The sequence below is a fragment of the Mustela nivalis genome (assembly GCF_964662115.1).
Source record: "Mustela nivalis genome assembly, chromosome: 2".
Classification (NCBI taxonomy): domain Eukaryota; kingdom Metazoa; phylum Chordata; class Mammalia; order Carnivora; family Mustelidae; genus Mustela; species Mustela nivalis.
The window spans coordinates 144,301,104-144,320,893 of record NC_139021.1 but is presented as its reverse complement, the minus strand read 5'-3'; the positions used below and the strand labels follow the sequence as shown (position 1 = coordinate 144,320,893).

At 49.0% G+C, this 19,790-nt stretch overlaps 1 protein-coding gene across 2 annotated transcripts in view; it reads left to right on the top strand.

Annotated features, from left to right (window-relative positions):
• Positions 1–18,953, top strand: part of GRID1 (glutamate ionotropic receptor delta type subunit 1) — a 691,195-nt gene extending 672,242 nt beyond the window's left edge. Inside the window, exons 15-17 of one of the 2 annotated variants that reach the window (XM_082717986.1) lie at positions 5,642–5,882; positions 6,138–6,228; positions 15,903–16,015. In XM_082717986.1, the coding sequence (XP_082574112.1) occupies positions 5,642–5,882; positions 6,138–6,227 (331 nt within the window). In that variant the 3' untranslated portion in view covers position 6,228; positions 15,903–16,015. Of the gene's footprint in view, positions 1–5,641; positions 5,883–6,137; positions 6,229–15,902 lie in introns of both variants that reach the window. The other variant, XM_082717985.1, reaches the window with a different exon arrangement.
• The last annotated feature ends 837 nt before the right edge of the window (positions 18,954–19,790 follow it).

Here is a 19,790-nt window from a genome sequence, read left to right as displayed (position 1 = left end):
CCTGGTGCTTAATACTAGCAAATGCTAGGTGTAGAGGGCAGGGTAGTGGGGGAGGAGGGCTGAATAGGGGTGGGTATTCTAGCCGAAGCAAAGGCACATGGATACCCTACAGCATAAATGAAATAGCATGTCCAGCGTGTATTGGCTTTCTTAGCTTCCCATGTAATTTGCTGGTGGGAGCCCATCCTTTGTTGAGCCTGTTCTTCTCTGGACACTGGGGCATGATCAAGTTTCCAAGTGCTCAGCCTGCACACCTGGCCAGATTCCTTGTGAAAAATAATCTGTCACCACCACCCCACTGCTTCTGCCAGAGAAACTTGCCTTAGTCTTTGACTAGGTGTATTGGCCTTACCAGACAAGGCGGAAGTGAGGACATGGGTCAGCTCAGTGGCCTGTTCCCAGTCTGCTACCTGGGCTCCTCTTCCCAAGGACATCTGTGCCTCGGGCCCACTGCTCACACATGTCTATGAGGTGACATCCTGGTGAGTAAAAAGGGCAGGACTGAGGAGCCCAGAGAGGAATCCCGAAGGACAGGCTCTGCCTTGGCCCACCGAAATCCAAAATGGTATCCAAGTGAAAAAACTGGCATGGTACCCCAGCCTAGGGGCAATACCAGTTCGCTGGTATTGATATCCCATCAATAAAGATGATCTATTTGGAGGGTCAAGAGTGGTTAGATATCCATCATTTAACACCTTGATGCTTGCAGAGGGTCACTCAGCCAGCTCCTGGCAGAGTCCAGAGGACAATACAAGTCCCTGAGTCCCACTCCTTCACCCACATTGCTGTCGGACCTCCTATCCCTACTGTATTCCTTCTCCTACCTTGGAGGTGTGGGTTAGGGATTTGTGACCATGAGCACTTGAGCCTAAACCCCATCAGAGATAGGCTGAGGAGGACACCCTGTGACACATCCATTCAGTAGCTTGTTTGCAGAACAGGGAAAAAGGGTAGAATTATCTAAGTTAAATGAGGCTTTTGCGTTTTTGTTTTGTTTTGTTTTCCTAGAATTTAATCAAGTATACATTCTGTGCCTCCCTTTGCTCCCTGGAGCAGAGATGACCAGGGAGAAGAAGGGGTAGAGTTTTATCAAGTGTTATAATTAAAGGCATGAAGAAGGAACGACTTCTGTCTAGGATGTGTATTGCATTGGTGTTCTTGAGGTGTACTCCGGCTGGTTTTCTGAGACAGGAGGCTCAGGGCATTCCAGACACCATCAAACCGTGAACACCTTTCTGGAACAGATGGTAGGGGAGCTGGGGTGGGGGTCAATAGCTAACATGCCCTCAAACCACAGTCATGGAAACCCAGGGTCCCAGTGAGGGAAGCATAAGGTCCCCAGGTACTTGAACTATCTAGAGAGCTCCAAAATCTGCTGAAGTGACTGTTGGCACACTGGAGAGAAGAGAGGAGAGAGCTTGCTTCCCAGCTGGATTGTTCAGCAGTCCCAAATCAGATCAGGAGGAAACCTAAGAATATTCAGCCCAGAGAAGGAGATGAGCAGAGAGAGAGTGGTTGGTCACTTTCAACATTGTGACTGCTTGCTGGGTACAGAAGTAATTCCATGCCCTTTGTATGGCCCTACAGGGCAGTTGACCAGGACCGGTGTGGGGGTGTAGGGTCCCAAAATTCAGGCTTGCCCTTGAGCAGGCCTGTTCATTATCTATCAAAGTGCTGACCCTGAGGTTCTTTTCAAAATTTCTCACAATAGAGGCTCTGTTGGCTGCCCCCACAACACCAGAAGTGACCAGAAACAAAAGTGCCTAATCCAATCTCCTGGTTATTCTGGTTATTACTCTTTGCTTTCATGAGAAGGCCATGTGCTCTGTGACTCTAAGTAAATGTCCCCAATGGGCTGTGCTGGCCTCCAGAATTATCATCACTTGGCTCTTTGTTGCAGCCCCTCTTAAAGTGGAAGCATCCTCCCTCCCCGACCTGGGCAGATGGGTCTCTACTTGGAGGGAACCCTCAGACCTTGGATTGCCAACTTACCATGGCCAGTGGTTCTTTAAGAGGTTCTGTTGTATGGTGCATACAGAACTGTGAGGTGCCCCTACTTGGGGACATCATACCTGAGAGCAGGAAGGGGGCAGATCCAGAAAGCAATGCTCCATGCCATTTACAGAAAAAAGGTCTTACAGAAATAGACCCCTAGTCTTACCTGGAACTGCAGTAACTTTTTTTCCCTTAGGCCTGTGAATTAAGCTATTTCCTTGGGTACAGATACGTTCCCTTGCTTTGGCAGACGGGGTCTATACACTACACCTTATAAGTCTGTATGGTGGGGGTTGAGTGCTGTAACCTGCTTGTGAACCGTGGCATGCAGAGCAGGCATTCAATAAATGTTTAACAACTTAAGAGCCATTTATGGAGCACCTACTGTGTAGCAGGGCTCCACAACTATTGACCAGAAGAAAGCACCTGCAATTACATCTGTCTGGAAAAATAGAATGACTGGCTTCAGGAAACAGCTATGATCACTCCAGCTTACTCGTAAGCAGGGGTATAGATTACTCTGGTGTGCATTAGTTTAGCCTTGTTCTAGGACTCATTTAGTGCTCGTGACTTGTTTTATCTTTCCTTTGTTGCTTACATATTTAAATTTTCCTTTTGATTTGTTTGTTTTTATTTTATTCTATGTTTTCCTATAAATTGCGTTCCATTATTCCTGGAATAATATCAGGCATAAAAATACATACAATTAAAAGGAGCAGAAAGAAGGCAAGCATCAGCAGAACTTAGCAGGCTGCCTAAGGCTGCCATCAGTGAGTGGAGGAGTAGGAATCATACCCTACAGACATGCTCTGGCCAGAGTCTCGTGGTCCCCTAAACCAGAGCCTGACTTTCCAAGAGCAGGCTGACTGCACTTAGCAACCTGATGTTTTGGAAAGAGCGTGGCCTCCCGAGTCAGCATGACCCAGCTCTGAAGAGCAGCATTGCCACTTTCTGATTGCTACTGTGGGCCAGCCATCTAGATGTTCATTCAGCCTCAGGTCTTCAGGATGTGAAACTGACATTATAAGAACGACTTTATAGGCTGTGAGGAGGATTAAGACAATGGAAAATGATCAATCCCTTCTATGTTCTCAGTAAAGGGCAGCGTAGGTCAATACAGGACAGGATAGGGCTGCCGGTCCACATGGCCATCAAACCATGCCACTGGAACTGGCTTTTAGGGAACTCTGATTACTTGCCAGATCTTGAGCTGAGGGGTGGCCACGTGTCCTTTCTTTTCATTTTGTCACAATAATTCTGTGGTAGGAGTCATTATGATCTCTGAATTTAGAAGTGAGAGTCCTAAAGTGGAGAGGTTGCCTGACATGGCTGGTGTGATGGCAGGTCTGGGTTTGGACCATGAGAGCAGAATCTATACGAATATATACAAAGTTCTGCTGTTGCTCCTTGGCAAGCCAGGAGCCTACCCACGAAGCTTCTCACAGCCCAGAGATCCTGCCCACCCAGTCCTGGGGATCCTCTAACTGCCAGGAGACCCAGCTTCTTCGGACCTGCCAACAGAGACTTAGATGATGGCCTTCTAGCCTGAGCCAGTGGACAGCTTCCCTAACATGTCCGGAGCCACACAGTGGTGGTGGGACACTGCTGCTGCCCAGTCCGTCTCGGGATGCGCCATGCGAGAGGTCTGTGGCACTCAGCAGCATATGGATCAAGCCCAAACCACACAGATGCACACGTCAGTCATGGATCTGTGTCATCACCAAGCCCCTATGTGCACAGCGGCATTTTAAGTCTTTTGTGCCGACTTGTGTCCTTGCCCTTAACAGACATCATCTCATTATCTCACAATGACCATTTTTGTTTAGATTAGTTTTCATGATTCTGTTAATACATTCATATTTATGTTGATGCAACAAACATTCATGGATGGCCCAAGTTGGGTTGCCACTGTGCTTCCTCGGGAGAAACCATGGAGAGTAACACGTAGCCCTCATCCCAAAGGATTTACTCACCTGGAAAGCTTGTGGGTCTGTCTTGCACTGATGATACAGTCAAGGTTAACAGGGGCAAGTCACTTGTCCTGTGATACTCAGCTGAGATCTGGTGCCTCCATGGCCTGTTCTTTGCTCTGAGCCAGGCTGTTCACAGCGGGTCAGAGGCCATGCTCTGCTGGGCCCATGATGCTGGCAGGTCAGAAGACACCCTCCCCCTACCCCTGGGCTGTCACCTTCCCTCTCATGCATGGTCACAGAACTCAGCCTCAGCCTATAGTCATAGTTGGCCTGCAACACAGGCCCGGGGCAGAAACTGATCAAATGGCCAGTTGGAAGTGAGCTTCTCCTGGCTATAAAGAACCACTGCCCTTGAAATGTGCACACCCGGGTCGGCTCAGAGTGATCACCGCAGGTGTTATCATATAGCAGTATAACCATGAACCAGGCTTAAAAAAATACCCTCTACCCCAGAAGGAAAAGCTTGGGTATGAGGAGCCTGGGGGCTGCCAGTTACTACTTGCTCACTGTTCAGACCCCTGGATTAGAGAGGGAGTCTATCACATCCCACAACAAAGGAAAACCACCATTCAGACACCTACATGGGGAATAAGGGAAGAGCACGGGTTGCCCTACCTTGGTGAACAGGATAGAATGCAGATTGCTCTCATACCTTCTCTAAGTGCACATTCTCAGCTCTTCCTGTTTTACTGTCTTCATCTACCACCATCCTTCTCCTCCCCACTGCCTCTCTGGAGCCTCACTGGCCATATTGTAGCATCTCAGATATACAGATCACGTAGCTGAGAACAAACTTGCAAGAATGGCTGTTGTCTGTCCTCATTCAATGCCATCCTTGCCAACCACAAATTGACCTTGGCAAGATACTTTACCTCCCTGTGCCTCCTTTTCCTTCTCTGGAAAAATGGAAGGAACCATCTCAAAGGGTTGACATGAGAATGAAACACTATTTGTCAAGAGCTTAGGCTATATCCTGGCACTTAGAATGTATTAGACAAGTGGGAGCGATTTGATGACTAACCTTCCTTCAGGTGTGCACCCCCTTGATGAGGTCCTCCCTGTAATGCCCCGACTGGACCATCCTCTCCATGCACCATTTTCTTAGCACCTCTATCTTCATATCATAGTATTGATCACAGCCTCTCTCTGTATATTATTGTTCAAAGTCTGTGTATAAGTCTCTGGACCTCACCCAGCGGTGCTGAATATCGTACATAGCCTAAGGCAGATGCTCAATGAATGAATGAATGAGTGATTTGGTGAATCCTGGTGGGAGAGACTTACAATGTGGCTATTGAAGTTTGAAAGGAAGCATTTTTAAAGTCTGAGGTCTGAGTGTTGCCTCAGCCAGTTCTTTATGTTGCCCCTGATTCCATGTGAAGGGTCCTTATGTGCTTTGCCACTGAACCTTATCCATGGGCAATGAGACAGGGTGGGTGGGAGCTTCGAGGTTTTTGAGGAGGAGAGAGAAGAAATCTGGAGTGTGCTGGGGGAAGAGCACTTTGCTTGCAGAGGGGAGGATGGGTTGGGGAAGGGGACAGCTGGGGCAGAAGAAGGCTGCCATGGCTCAGCGTTTTCTGTGGGAGGGCCAGTGTGCTGCGGAAGGGGCTGGGGTCACCAGGACCGCGCTGAGGAGGCCAGGGGCCATGGCTTCCATGGCTGGTGTCTTGCAGGATCCTGGAGCTGCAGGACACCGGGGACCTCGACGTGCTCAAGCAGAAGTGGTGGCCGCACCTGGGCCGCTGCGACCTCACCAGCCCTCCCAGTGCCCAGGCCGACGGCAAAGCCCTCAAGCTGCACAGCTTCGCGGGGGTCTTCTGCATCCTGGCTATCGGCCTCCTCCTCGCCTGCCTGGTGGCTGCCCTGGAGTTGTGGTGGAACAGCAACCGGTGCCACCAGGAGACCCCCAAAGAGGTCCGTGCCCTGCATCCTGCTTCTCCCTTCTGCAGCCCAGAGGCAGGAGAGTCCCCCGGGGTGGGCTTTCTTCTAGTTACTACTTACCAGAGTCACCTGTGTGCAGACAGCCATGTTTTACTGGGGGTTGGGGGTGGGGTGTCATTGCTTTTGTTCAATTTTAAAGCAAGAGAACAAATGGAGGGGATGTTTCAATGCTTGACCGAAGGGCCAAGGCCCCAGCCGTGGCCACTAAAGTCCTGTATTTATCTGTAGAGCGGGTGCAGCATGAGCAGCGCCAGAGGGCCCTTCCCTACCCTGCCCCGCCCATGTGCCTCCACCCTGACCTGGAGAGAACAACTGTAGGGTAAGAGAGGAGACCTCATTCCTTCCTGGTTCTCTTTGCTTTCCCATCAAGAGCCACAGGGCTCTGCTCTTCCGGCATGCAAGTAGGGACCGGGCCCTGCCTCTCCCATCCTCCCTTCCTCCCTCATCTTGATAGGGCCCAGCCTTGCCTATGCCCAGCACAGGGAACATGGCGGCTCTGTCCAGACTCCGTGTTCTGGCACATTCCCCGCCTTATCTGTGGTGAGCATGAGCTGATTCCACCCAGGACACTTCATTCCATTGGGGTTTTGCTTTTCTTCAAGCTCTTTTTTTTTTTTTTTAATGTGAAGGCTTCATACCCTGGAGTCAGTTCCCCTAAGGGAGGGTGGCAGGGCAGGTCTTTTGACTATTTGATATTCTGCCAGCAGAAACCTCCACACCGGCACGGAGACATAAGCCCAGCCACTCCATGGTAGGCCTTCCACTGCGTGCTACATACAGCTCAGCTTCTTCTGAATTATCATCAACAGATCAGGTTGACACAAACAGGTGTAAATTTCAAACACAATGCAGCAAAGTAAGCAGCCCCAAATCCACTGTCTCTGCAGCCTGGAGGGACTGGTTGGCCACAGCCCATACATCAGTCTGTCATGGAACCCTTGGCCAGGTGGGGGAGGGAACAGACTCTCCATTCATACCAGGCATCCCGCTCTCTGTCATCACACTTAGCTTTTGCTGGAAGGACGTTGCTGTTTGACTCAGTGTGTTGGAAATGTTCCGGAGACACCCATCTTCCTCTTCTGCCTTCTGTGTGCCTCTCTGCAAGGAAGTGCAAAGCTTAGGTCTCCCATGGCCTCATGCTTCTCCTTGTTACACCTGGGCCACAGGAGAGCAGGAGGGAGCAGACTTAAGGGAAAAGCACTGAAAGGAATGGCTAATGGTTCTGCCCAAGCTTCTTTTGCTACTGGAAATTTGTGTGTGTGTGTGTGTGTGTGTGTGTGTGTGTGTGTGTGTGTGTGTGAAAGTCATGGGGAGGACCTGTGAATTATTCTGATGAGTAGTTTTAAGGAAAGGCCACAGATCTGTCTTGTTACCAACCTGCTTCTCACCACCAAGGCTATATGCACAGAGGCATCAGAGTACACACCCAAGGAAGGGTGGCCCTCGAGTTACCTCCAAGTGGGACCAGAGAGGACCAGATCCCATTGTATCCAGGCTCCATGTTATTTGGTTTGGGTCTGGTGTTTTTCCAAACCCAGTCAGCCATAGCCTGATTTCCTTTGTGCAAATATCCTTGGGTCGGGGAGCAGGAGAAGCTCTCTGGGTGGGTGAGCATCTCACCATCATGGAAAGTCTAACTTGGGATGGCATGGGCAGAGCAGGTGCCCAGGCTCAGCCTTCCAGAATGTCCCTTATGAGCCAGGTGCAGGGAGAGGCCATTCTTCCTCTGGATTGGGTGTTCTCATCTGCTTTCAGTCTTCATGTCCCTTTATATCCCTGTTTAGGGTTTAGTGATAAGCCTAGCCTAGGTATCCCAGAATGAATAGTCACTGTGTGTGTGTGTGAGAGAGAGAGACAGAGACAGAAGGACAAGTATTTGGGTCGATTGTTGGAGAGACATAGAAGGCAGAGGTGAAAGAGAAAAACAGAGAAAAGACCAGGAAACCAAAGAATGACCTAGCTATGAGGAACAGCTCTCTTCTTGCCAGTAAAGCACCCTACCTTCTCTCTGGCTTCTACATAAGCCCAGGACCGCAGGCACAAGAGAAGAGAATGAAGTACATTGGTCCTACCTAGAAAATGTGGAAATTCTGCCCCTGCCACCAACCTGCTTCCAGGTAGGAATGAGGACCAATGAAGAGGCAGGTTAAAAAGCATAGTAGCTGCCTTTCTTTCTGCCAGCTCCTTCTGGTAGAAAAAGGAACTATCCCCTCTTTTTCTTGTTTTTATGGGTTTCTGATTTTCAAATGAAATTTCTCCCTTCCTCTTCTCCTTCCTTTCATAAATATGCCTATAGGGGCATAGCCCATGTCCTTAGGGAATTCACCTCTACAGGGGCAGATGTGTCAAGCAGAGAGGTTGACCAAAGCAGTCTTCATTGGTCAGGACCATTCTCAAGTGAGCAGAAGGTACCATGGACGTACCAAGGTGCGCCCAGCCCAGCCTTGGCATGGTGGGGACTTAGGGGGCAGAGGTACTGGTTACTGAAGAGTTCTTGGGGCTTGGAGTTGTTAGAAGTCAGTGTTAAAGGATTGGTACCGATTGTAGAGCTGGAGGTGAGATCAGAAAGTTAGGCAAGGTGAACAGCATTGAGTTAAATAGTCCTAACTGACCTCCTACCCCCCGGCCCCGCCCCCCACCTGGAGCTCTGGGGACTGGAGGGTCAACAACAGCAGGGGGAGGTGAGTAGAGAGGGCTGGACCAGGGACCAGGGGCTTTCTCTGAGGGATCTGAGTGCCGGGCCAAGTGATTGGGACCTCATCACATAAGGAACAGAAACCAGGAAGGCAATGCAACACAATATTAGAAACTTAACTTTCACACCTTCCACAAATAATAATGATCCTTAATCAGAACCACTTTGTGGTACTGGTTACCTGTGTTTTTTGGAGCAGTGTTTGCAATTGGGTGAGAGTGTCTGGTTAGTCTTAGAATGCTTCATTCTGGGGCCTTGGCCATATTTCTTAAGAGCCAGAAAGCTGTCTTTGGGTGTAGTTCTAGTTGTGTTTAATGGCTTGTGTTGAGATGCCTTCAGACTTTAGACACCTACTTGAGGAAGAATAGTAATGTGCGCTCAACCCCTTAATATTCATGTGGATTGGGGCTCATATTTTTTCTAAGGAATCAGACTATTATGTAGTTACCCAGTACAGGTGAGTGCAGCAGGCTTTGTGCTTGCTGTAAAGAGCCACCCTCTAGATTTATGGGGGAAGTGGAGCCATTGCTCGGAGAATAAAATATTCATGAAATAAAGATGAGAACCGCACAAATGGGAGATGACATGAAGAGTGAGGGATGAATCATCTGTCGCAGGGCTAGGAGCTTGGCATGCTTGTACTGCCTGCCTCACCTGCCCTCCCCCAGGCCCTGCTTCCCTTGCAGACAGGAGCTGACTGAGGCCCGGGTGGCCAGGCACTGCCGCAGGTGGCCAGGTGCACTTGGTGGGAGATTTGTTTCAAGGGGCTCTCCCTCTGGCTGCACACCCTCTCTGCCTCCACTCCTCTGATGCTTCATCAACCTCACATAGAGAATTTTCTCTCCTGTACCTTTCCCCTCTTCCTTTATGCCAGCCTCACAGCATTGCCCTGAGATTCAATAAAGGGAGGTGTGCAAAGTGCCAGAAACAGCACCAGCCCATGGGCCGTGCTTGGTGAATGGTAGCCTGGGGGCTCCTCCCTCCCAAGGACCTTGGGATGGGCAGTCACGGGCACGGGTAAGACAGGTCACATTGTGTGGTACCTTGTCTGTGCTGGGAAAGTTACACATTATCTTCTTACCTGTCCTGATTCTCTTTGAGAACATTGGAGGAAGGCATCCTTCGCCCTGGAGAAAGAGGAGGCAGAAGTGACAGGGACAGAACTGGAATAAAATGACGTGTCTGCCCCTGGGTGGGGTATGATTAGGAGCAGGGGTTCTTACTTAACATCTTCAGGATGATTTGGCCCATGAAAGGTATAAGCTGGGCTTTTTCTTGAGCCAGGATCCTGGCTCCTAGCTAGGTGTTGACATCCTCTGAACCCCAGTTTCTCTCTTCTGCTGAAAACCAAGCCTGGCCCAATGGCTACACTGCTGATATCAGAACTCTTAGAACGAGGGGGAGGAGAGTGAGTGTATGTTGCTGCCCTTTTTCCAGGGCCTCCCAGCAGGAAGGCTGTGAGTGCTTGTCATACACCAGTGTGCACCTCACAACCTGTTCAGACATCACTCCCCTCTGTCTGATCTCCCCTGCTCACCTCCCACGGGCTGCCCCCCGCCCTGTCACCACCATGCATACGCACTCAGGCTGGCTGCGATTCCAAGTTGCTGCGAATGGTTTACCTGTCCGTGCCTGCTCAGAGTCTGCTGGCGCTTCTCCACCTCTGCATTCCCATCACTTAGTCCAGCCCCAGCAACGGCAGAGCCTCTCGTTACGAGGTGATGGATCTAACTGAAGTATCGAGTACCTTCTGTATGCCAGGGACCGAGATGGATGCTTTACCAAGAACATTAGCTCATCTGGTAGTAGGAGCTCAAAAGTGTTTATCGAATGAATGAACCAGTCTGGGCTCCTATAAAGAAAATGTTATTAATGTTAAATTGTTGTGTAATCATTGCAGCTGGATCAATGGCTTTCCGTTCTGGCTGCACCTCAGAGGTGATTAATCCTGGAGCTTTTTAGATGCTTGGGCTCCATTCCCCAAAGGGTAGGGTTGGGTGGATATGGACAACCATAATTTTTAAAAGCCCCATGCCTGCTTCGGGTATCCTGCCAAGGGTGAAACCACAGGTCTACACCATCCTTCTAAAGGGAAATTGGGAGCACATAGCCTGCATAGTGGGAGAGAGCCCAGGTTTGGGAACTGGGTAGATTGGACTCTGATCCTTACACTCCACTTACCATGCAGTTGTGTGACATTGAACAGATCTTGTCACCCCTGCCTCGGTTCACCCCTTTGTACACCTGCTGCTACCACCTCTGAAGGAAAGTGTCCATTAGCTCTCTCTTCTTTTCGTCTTCCCCTGTGAAATGAATGAGTGCGCCTAATGGAAGTCTTTCTCGTGATGCTTTGAAAACTGCCCGTCATCTCTTGAGACCACTTCATTAGCTGTTGAACTTCTTTGCTCTTACCCAACCACTAGTCTCAGACTCCAGCCCAGGCCTTTGGGGCTGGCAAGTCTTTGGAGCAATTCTTTTTTTTTTTTTTTTTTTTTTTAAGATTTTATTTATTTATCTGAGAGAGAGACAGAGAGACAGAGATAGCAAGAGAAAGCACAAGCAGGGAGGAGAGGGAAAAGCAAGCTCCCTGTAGAGCAGGGAGCCCAATATGGAACTCGATCCCAGAACCCCATAATCATGACCCCAGCTGAAGGCAGACACTTAACCTACAGAGCCACCCAGGCACCCTGGAGTAATTCTTAAGAAGCTCAAATGGATGGTGTTTCTCCCAGCTGTTCAGTCTCATTTACAACTGGGGTGGTCTCAGTGGTAATGGAAGGACACCTCTACAACCATCCCAGTCAGGTTTGAAGTCCCTCATCCCATTTTTGTTCCATCCCAACTTAAAGTAAAAGCCACTGGACACTAAACAAAGTCTGTTCTAACAAGTCCCACGTGTAACTGGCTGTTACATAGATGATAGTTTAGTTAATTACCGTTTTCCAGTACACTGAATTATTTCCACGTTGGTGAACAGCGGCTTAATTACAGAACTTTATCTCTCTGCAAGACAATGCCTGGGAGAGGGTCCCCAGTCACCTCTGTTGGTGCATCTGTCATCATGTTTAATATGAGGGGAGAAATGCAGAATTTGGCCGATTCAGGGATAAATGCAGTCTGTGAATTTTATGTCATATTCAGAGATGTTTGACTAGGTCAGTTACCTACAGTAAATTAATGAAGACAGCAGCAAGTTTCCATGCGGTTGAACACCAAAAACTTGAGATAATGAGGATGTAAACTGATGTAGTTCACATAAAAAAGTCCATTATTTAAATTTGCATAACATAATAGAATGTCCCATTTTGTCTAAAATATAGATAATTATTCAAATCACTACTGCCTCTTTCCTTGAGTGGGCGGATTATTTCCACCTCCTCGTTCCTTGGCCAGGGGCCACTGGAAATGACTTGGTGTATGCTAAATCTGTGGCCCCGGGTGACCCAAGATTATGCTTCTGGGCTTTACCACCCAAGGTGGTTTTCTCCACCTTGCACTTGGACTAGACAGCGGCGGAGGAAGCAGGCAGCCGAGGGATGTCGTGGCCGACTCAGAGCCAGATTGCCTGTGTTTTCAGGGGGCGTGAGGCATTTTCTTTAGTTCTCCTCATTTTGCTGTCCAGATAAACAATCACATATGGGCAGCTCACGATGGCACCTTGTTCCTCCAGAGTTTGTTTGTGTTGGATCTACTGGCAGTAATCGAATTTGAATAGAGTGAAATTCTGCTGGGGTAAAGAGGGTGACTTACTTGACTACATTTGGGGCAGAAAATTTCCCTGGGAAGTCTGTTCAGTTGGTGTGGACATTTTCTCTGGGTCCTGACCTGGAGAGGTTACAGGCTCCTGACTGACCTCAGCTGGAAGTCGATCCCCATGGCACAGCTTTATAGTTCTTCTTGAAGTTTTTTAATCTGTCCTTACTTAACTTGAGGCATGAGAAAAATTATTTAGATTTAGGAAACTATTCAAGCTCTTTCCTCCAAAAATACTGATTTGGGGGGTAGTTGGGCTGTTTCCACACCTACACTCTGGGCTGACTTTTATTCTAAACACTTTGGTATTACCAGACCAAGTCCTCACAGCTGTGATTATCATGTTAGATTGGTGCCTATACCCAGCCACTTTGAGAATCCTACTCTCCGAATCTCTTCTCCCTCATACTTCTCTGGTAAATGACTGCATCTCAGAGACCTCTTTTGCTACATTTTTCTTCAGAGGATTTTGGGTAGTTGGTCTTCTCCCAAAGCTCTCCTTCTGTTTTGTGTCTGTGGCATTAGGCAGAGAGGGCTCCTTTCACGCGGTCTCCACTCTCGACTCTTGTGCCCTTCTTGGGCAGGAAGTTCCCCTTTCTCTTTCTCTAGACCCCAGCAAAATGGGCAGCATCTCCTGAACACTTTTCAGAGAAAAAAGGGTCACGTGCTTTCTTCTCACCACCAGAGTGAACGGGGCTGGGGCCAAGATGCTTGCCTTCCCCTCCAAATTAGTCTACTCCTAAACTTGACTTCTTTCCATCCCCAAAAGGATCCTTAAAGCCCTGGAAAGAAAATCTAAAGGAGGAAAAGATGAGATTATGTAACTAACAAGTTCTCCTCATGATCCCAAGTCCAGTGGCCATTGGTTTTCCTTCAGTAAAAACTGAAGGCACTGCCAACAGTGACACTCAGCTCATTCAACCTTCTACAAGCTTTGCTGTAAAGAGAAGGAAGGATTATATAAGTAAACCCCAGAAGTGTCTGAAATTCTCTCTCAACTTCCCCAGCTTCCAGGATCTCTGATACTTGTCTTTCATCCTTCCCCTACTTTGAAATGAAAATAACCAATAGATATGGAGATTTGCCATCATGCACACAGACTTCGGCCAATGCAAATGAAAGTGCTGTATCAGCAGTTTTTCTGGAGCACATAGCAACCATGAGAAGACTGGAGAGGCAGGATGGGTTGGGGTGCAGGGGTCATTCTTGTCTACAGAGCTGGGAGACAAGAGATGGTCATGGAGCAGAAAGTTTATTGAAGTATTCCTACTGTATTGGAAGGATAATCAACTCTTTTCTGTCTCTTTTTATCTCTTTGTTCAGGATTCAGATTCAGCCATATTGTCATTGCTTGGTCATGGTCCTGCATCTTAGCTACAGGTGGGGCAGGGCGCCTGCCAAACTGTTATCTGGTGAGGAAGAAGTAATTCCCCAAAAGCACACAAACCATGGTCTTCTTAGGAAGAGATGATTGATCCATGGTGGCCCTAAAACAACAAGGGGCTAATATAACAGTTTAAAAAACTATTAAAAATAGATTAATATGCAAGAATAAAAACCAATAGATAAAACACAGAGAAAAAGGCAAGGTTGCACAGACCTGGATCAGTATGCTGAAAGGTAGTTGAGAGAACTTGAATTTGGCATCTTGTCTTTTCACAGGCTTTAAAGAGTCTGTGAAAGACAGCCCATGCATCACATTTAGTTAGGCTAAGTAAAGGCCTGGTCCGCTCCAGCGACTTTCTCCAGTGTCATCAACGACACTCGCTACCCTGAGATGTCCTCAACTTGGAGCTGGTTTCCCAGCATCAGTGAGCTGAGCTCTGCTGTGTGGGGCTTCAGGTCCCTGGAATGTTGGTTCTGCCCAGGGGGCCCTGCCAGCAACTTCTGATGTTTCCATCTGGGACACGGTGTCAAGCCTCATGTTATCTTCCATCCTGAAATCAGTTGGCTTTCTTATTCTAAGCTTTGCTCTTGGCCTGGGATGAGTGCTTTACTCTCTTGTGGGGGTTGTTAGTTTTCTTATTCCGGGAAAGGTTCTGGGAAAGATGGCTTGTGTCCCACAGAAGCCAACCTCTGTCTACCAGTCATGAACTTGGCAAAGGTGTGTGGAGAGAGCAGTGGCCCTGCCTTCACCACACCAGGAGGCATTGGGAATAAGGAGCAAAGTGCAGAAGCAACTTCCTTGCTCGAGGAAGGCTGGATTGAGACTTCATGGAGGTTAACCACCCATGAGAGAGGGGTGTTCATGCCAGCTACTCAGGGTGGCCTCTTCCTAGAGAAAATCTCCCACCAGCCTCCTAGGAGCTCAGAGCAGCCCCTGGAATGGCCCTTAAATGTGTATGGTTCCTTCTTTTTCCTTTTGAAAGTGCATTCAGGGCTTCTCCACTGTGTGGTATTTCTAACCACGCTACAGGACAGGTTCCTACTGAATGGATGCCATCATTAGACAGCCTTAGAACACTGTGGTATTCTGTCTCAGACCGGAGCTTTGACACGGCATTTCTCTAGCAGTCTGACCTCAGAGAGAAACATAGCAATTGCCATGAGCTTGCCTACCACATTGGCACTCATGCTGCCTGAAACTTTGAGCACCTCATCGAGGAGCTGGTGTGGCTTCTCTGTGGACACCTGGTCTCATGCCTCACCTCCTTGGGGCGAACTGAACAGCTAGAGTACATCTTCTTTGTCTTTTAGGAGCTTCCAAGTAATTTGGCCTCATTGATTTATTTTAATATTATAGACAAAACATCAGGTTTTTGAAAAGAATTATATTTGTTAAGCACACAAAAACCATTTCCTTGAAAGAGTCAAGTGTGAGGTATCAACCCCCTTGATACCAGGAAAGTCACCTGAACCCTGAGAAGTCCCCTTCCTCACCATCTCCTCCATCTTCCTCAACCAGGAACCAGCCCCATGAGCCTTGGAGGCAGGGGCGTGCCTGTTTGCTGGCATCTCTGGACATTGTGCACAGGGAGAATGGATTTTCAGGGGCAGCCAGGACTTCACTTCCTACTCCACACTTCCCAGGCTGCCCATCACAGGGTTGTGATTCCAGGGAGGACACTGATTTTCCCGAACCCAGGCTTCCTCTTATGGATGACGGGGATGATCACACAATGCTTTCTGAGCTTTGTAAACTCTATGGCAAATACATGGGGCCCAGTTCCCTGGGCATCGAGGACCAGTTCCCTTTATTCCCACAGGAACTCCTTTATTCTCCTTCTGTCTCTGCCAGTTCCTCAAGACATCTTCTCACAGGGTTGCCTCTGGGAATGAAAGGGGTTCTAGCAGAGTGAGGAGGGGAGGCATGTGTTGCCAAAGCCTGCTTGCTGGGTCTATGCTACCCAGGGCCAGTGTCCTGGTTCCCCAGATAACAGAGGGCTGGCCATCCAGGTGAAGGAGGGTGGGAAGATTGGGGGGATGCCCACCCCGTGTCCACAGGCTGAACAGACCTGGGGTCTCCAGGCCTCCCAGAGTTGGTGGAAAGCCCGCTGTGGCTCATCTCAAGGACTCAGCCTGACCTTACTGTGCTTTCCCTCCAGGACAAAGAAGTGAATTTGGAGCAGGTTCACCGTCGCATGAACAGCCTCATGGATGAAGACATTGCCCACAAGCAGATTTCCCCAGCGTCCATTGAGCTTTCCGCCCTGGAGATGGGGGGCCTGGCTCCAAGCCAGGCCTTGGAGCCCACGCGAGAGTACCAGAACACGCAGCTGTCCGTCAGCACTTTTTTACCTGAGCAAAGCAGCCACGGCACCAGCCGGACACTGTCGTCAGGGCCGGGCAGCAGCCTGCCGCTGGCCCTGAGCAGCTCCGCCACCATGCCGTCCATGCAGTGCAAACACAGGTCGCCCAATGGGGGGCTGTTCCGCCAGAGCCCAGTCAAGACCCCCATCCCCATGTCCTTCCAGCCTGTGCCGGGAGGCGTCCTTCCAGAGGCCTTGGACACCTCCCATGGCACCTCCATCTGACCGCGCCGCCCGCCCCGCCGACCGTCCATCCACCCACCCGACCAGCAGAGCTTTTTAATACAGGAAAACCACAACACAAACCACACACACACATGCACACACACACACACACACACACAGAGACTCTTTCATTTTTCTTGTACATACGTGTAAATAATGACAGAATGGAGTGGGGTAAAAGTGTATTTTGAATATTCCCAATTTTCGAAGTCAGTAAAAAAAAAAAAAACACAAAAACTGTATGAATGACTTTGTAAATTTTGTTCTATATGAATAAAAAGGCAAATTACTTGTGATCATTCTGAAGTGCCAAAGAAGCCCCCTATTCCTGGGCCTTTCTGAAGGCAGGAGGGGGTGATCAGATAAGGAGCCCCTTCCTGCTGGGGGAGAGGGGAAGATGAGCAGCTATTCCCTTTAGAGGAGCCCCAAATGCTGCTTGTTCCCATGTCCCATGGTTTCCTGCCACGTTCCTCTGCTCCTGGCCCTTTGTTCCTCTTTAATCCTCTTGGGTAGACCAACAGTGAGCCAGCATTGGCATGACCCCAGGCCACTGCGCTATAGGGTGATCAGCTGTTCCTGTCAGCCTGGAACTTAGGAGGCTCCTAGGACAGGGGGCAGTCCTCTTGGTCACCTACCACATGACGCCATGTGCTGTGGCCCAAGAGAAGCACCCCCCAGTGAGGTGACCATCTCTGAGAGCTTTGCTGCTGACATACAGAGGGGTCATACTATTGGCCTTGTTTTTTACTTTCTTTCCTCAATTAGAAGAATCAACAAGTGATAGAATATGGAAAAAGGCAGATAGGCCCCATCATTGGCTCTGGAGGCTTGGCAGAGGTGGGCTTGTCCTCGTCCGTGGGTGTAGAGAAAGGCTAGGTATGGTGTGAGGGCCAGGTGAGGTGGTGAGATGTGAGACCAGAGAGAGGGAGGATATCCCCTTGGGTTTGCGACCTTTAGTTTCAGGTCAAAGGACTCTGTTGGAGAAGTGGAGGGAGGCACCTGGTGAGCAGACCAGTGCTCTAGGTGATGGTGAGTGCTGGGCAAAGATCAAAGGGACCATATTTGTTCAGATAGGAAGGAGCCTTGGCTCCTAGAGAAGGAGCAGCATAACTTCGTGTGATGTGAAGACAAGTAACGCATCCCCCAGGGAAGTGAGAGGGTGTCTTCAGGTCTAAAACCCTGCAAGCAGTCTGCCAAATGGCCAGAACCCAGTCCTCCCCACCTGCCTTGCCCCCTTCTCCAGACCAGAAGCCCTCAAGCAGTGAGCCAGCCCATAGCAGGGGTCCCTCTGGCTGGGAGCATCACATGGTCTCTGAGAGTCCCAGAACTATCCCTGAATTGGCCAACCTGCTGGGAAGCTCTGTTCCTTGAGGCCAGAACAGCCAGAGAACCACACTCCCCCATCTTTCCTGGGGTGATTACACTATAGAACCAGACAGAGAACTATTAGGAGCAGAGCAGTTCCTGGTAATCCAGTAATCAGATCTGTGTCACTTCAGCTCTTCTGAAGACAAAGGTGATTCTGCTCTGCTAACCTGCCAGGATGGTGAACACAGCCCATATCCGGGCCCCAGAGGACTGGGCTCCCTGCCCCTCACCCCTCTCTCTGGGCTAGACGGTAATCAGGGAGCTGAGAGCCCATCTGTGGTCATGGACAAATACAAAGCCTATTGACTGCATCTCTTTTAGCCTTGTAGAGTTAGTCCAGAGTTGTGTTTAGGAGGGTGATAACTAGCCCCGGATTGATTTCTCTCCTGAAGTCCTGACTGACATGATTGAGCAGAAAGGAACGGCTGCATCACATAGTCAGCTAAAAGCACCCCGGAGAGAAGAGTGTTTATAATTATGTTATTTATCTCTGGATACTGAGAATGGCCTGGTATTAGCGCTACCAAGGCGATCCATTGACATTTCTCCAATGAGAGTGTGGAGAGCCAGGAGCCGGGCGCATGCGCATAGCGAAGCCTGGGTGGGCGGCTGTTTCCCCGAGGGAGGGCAGGCTTCGTTTTCTTTCCATCAGCACTTTGGGGGCCTTGCCCTGGATGGTCAGTTTTTCATATATATCTATTTTTTTAATCAAATTCTGGTCTCACTGCCTTATCTCACTCCCAAGTCTATTTTGTGCTGAGAATGATCTGTCTTCTGGGGTACACCATGGATGTCTTCTTGGACAGCTTTGCTTAGAATGGGTGTGAGGGACAGTAGAATGAGGGCAGGTGTGTGTGTGTGTGTGTGTGCGTGTGTGTGTGCGCGCGTGTGCGTGTGTGCGCCTGTGAGAAAGAGAGCACACACATCTTTGAGGAAAAGGTATTCTGCTTATATTAAAAAGAAAAAAAAAAACCCTTAACATCTTATGGTGTTATTCTTCACCATGTTTATGTTATTTTTAAAATTTCCTACCCTTGGCATGAGGGGAAATGATTGATATTCAAGTAAGTTCTCCAGAAAAAAAAATTCCCAACTCGGATTTCTGTGTCAGCTCAGAATGTATCTTTTTTTCATGCTTTGCTCTTTGGATTTATAACTCTGTTTAGACTATTCCATACATTTTAGGTATATTTTGTGCCTTCAGACACTGCAAATAATAATCAGCATTTGGATTAAAGTTGTTTAATAATAAAACTTGACTTTGCTCCCTATCCTCTTCTTCTCTGGGATGAGGAAATGCTATCTGCTTGTTCCCGGGCATGCTGTGGTCATGAGCTGAGTTCTGTCCCATTGGCATGGGCGGTCGTGAGGGAAATTTCTCTGACCAAGTGGATAACAGACAAGCCTGGGGTGTGGAGGCATACCCTCCTTATCTGGTCTATGTCCACAGTCCCCCATATCAACCAGGGGGCAATGCGAGGGACAGACTGAGAAGCAACTCTAATTTTCAGTTATCTAACAATTTCCTGTATAACATGAGTTACTAGAAATCTGATAGGAGAGAATTTGGCCATACGGCATGGAGGCGTGTTCCCCTGGCCTCGTGGAGTGAACAACCTCTTAAGCGTCAGTTGGCTTTGTTTCCTCTCATCCCTACACTCTGACCACAGATAAGTTGTTTCTCTGTAGCCTCATTCTTTGGGGAGCCACAGCTTGGCTTTTAATTACCAGACCCTCAGAGGCTCTGTGGGTATCATTTTCTGATGAATATCCATCTGCCTGGCATCACCAGCCTGGGCCCTGGACCCCCCAGATTCATATGTTCCCTAGGCCACCTTGTGCATCACAAGGTTCTCTGACTTCTAGGCCTTCCAGGGAGAAATGACTTTACTGTGAGCCTTGGGCCAAAGAGGAGTTTGGTTTTCATTATCAAGATCTCAACTTCCAAGAACTGAGAGGAGAACATCTGGCCCTGGTTCTTGTGGCCCCACACCAACAAGAGGCATCTCCAGTGCTGAGTACAAACTCTAAAGGCTAGGAGGCCGGGAGGCAGAGAGCCAGCAGACGTTCCCACATTATCTGAATAGACAG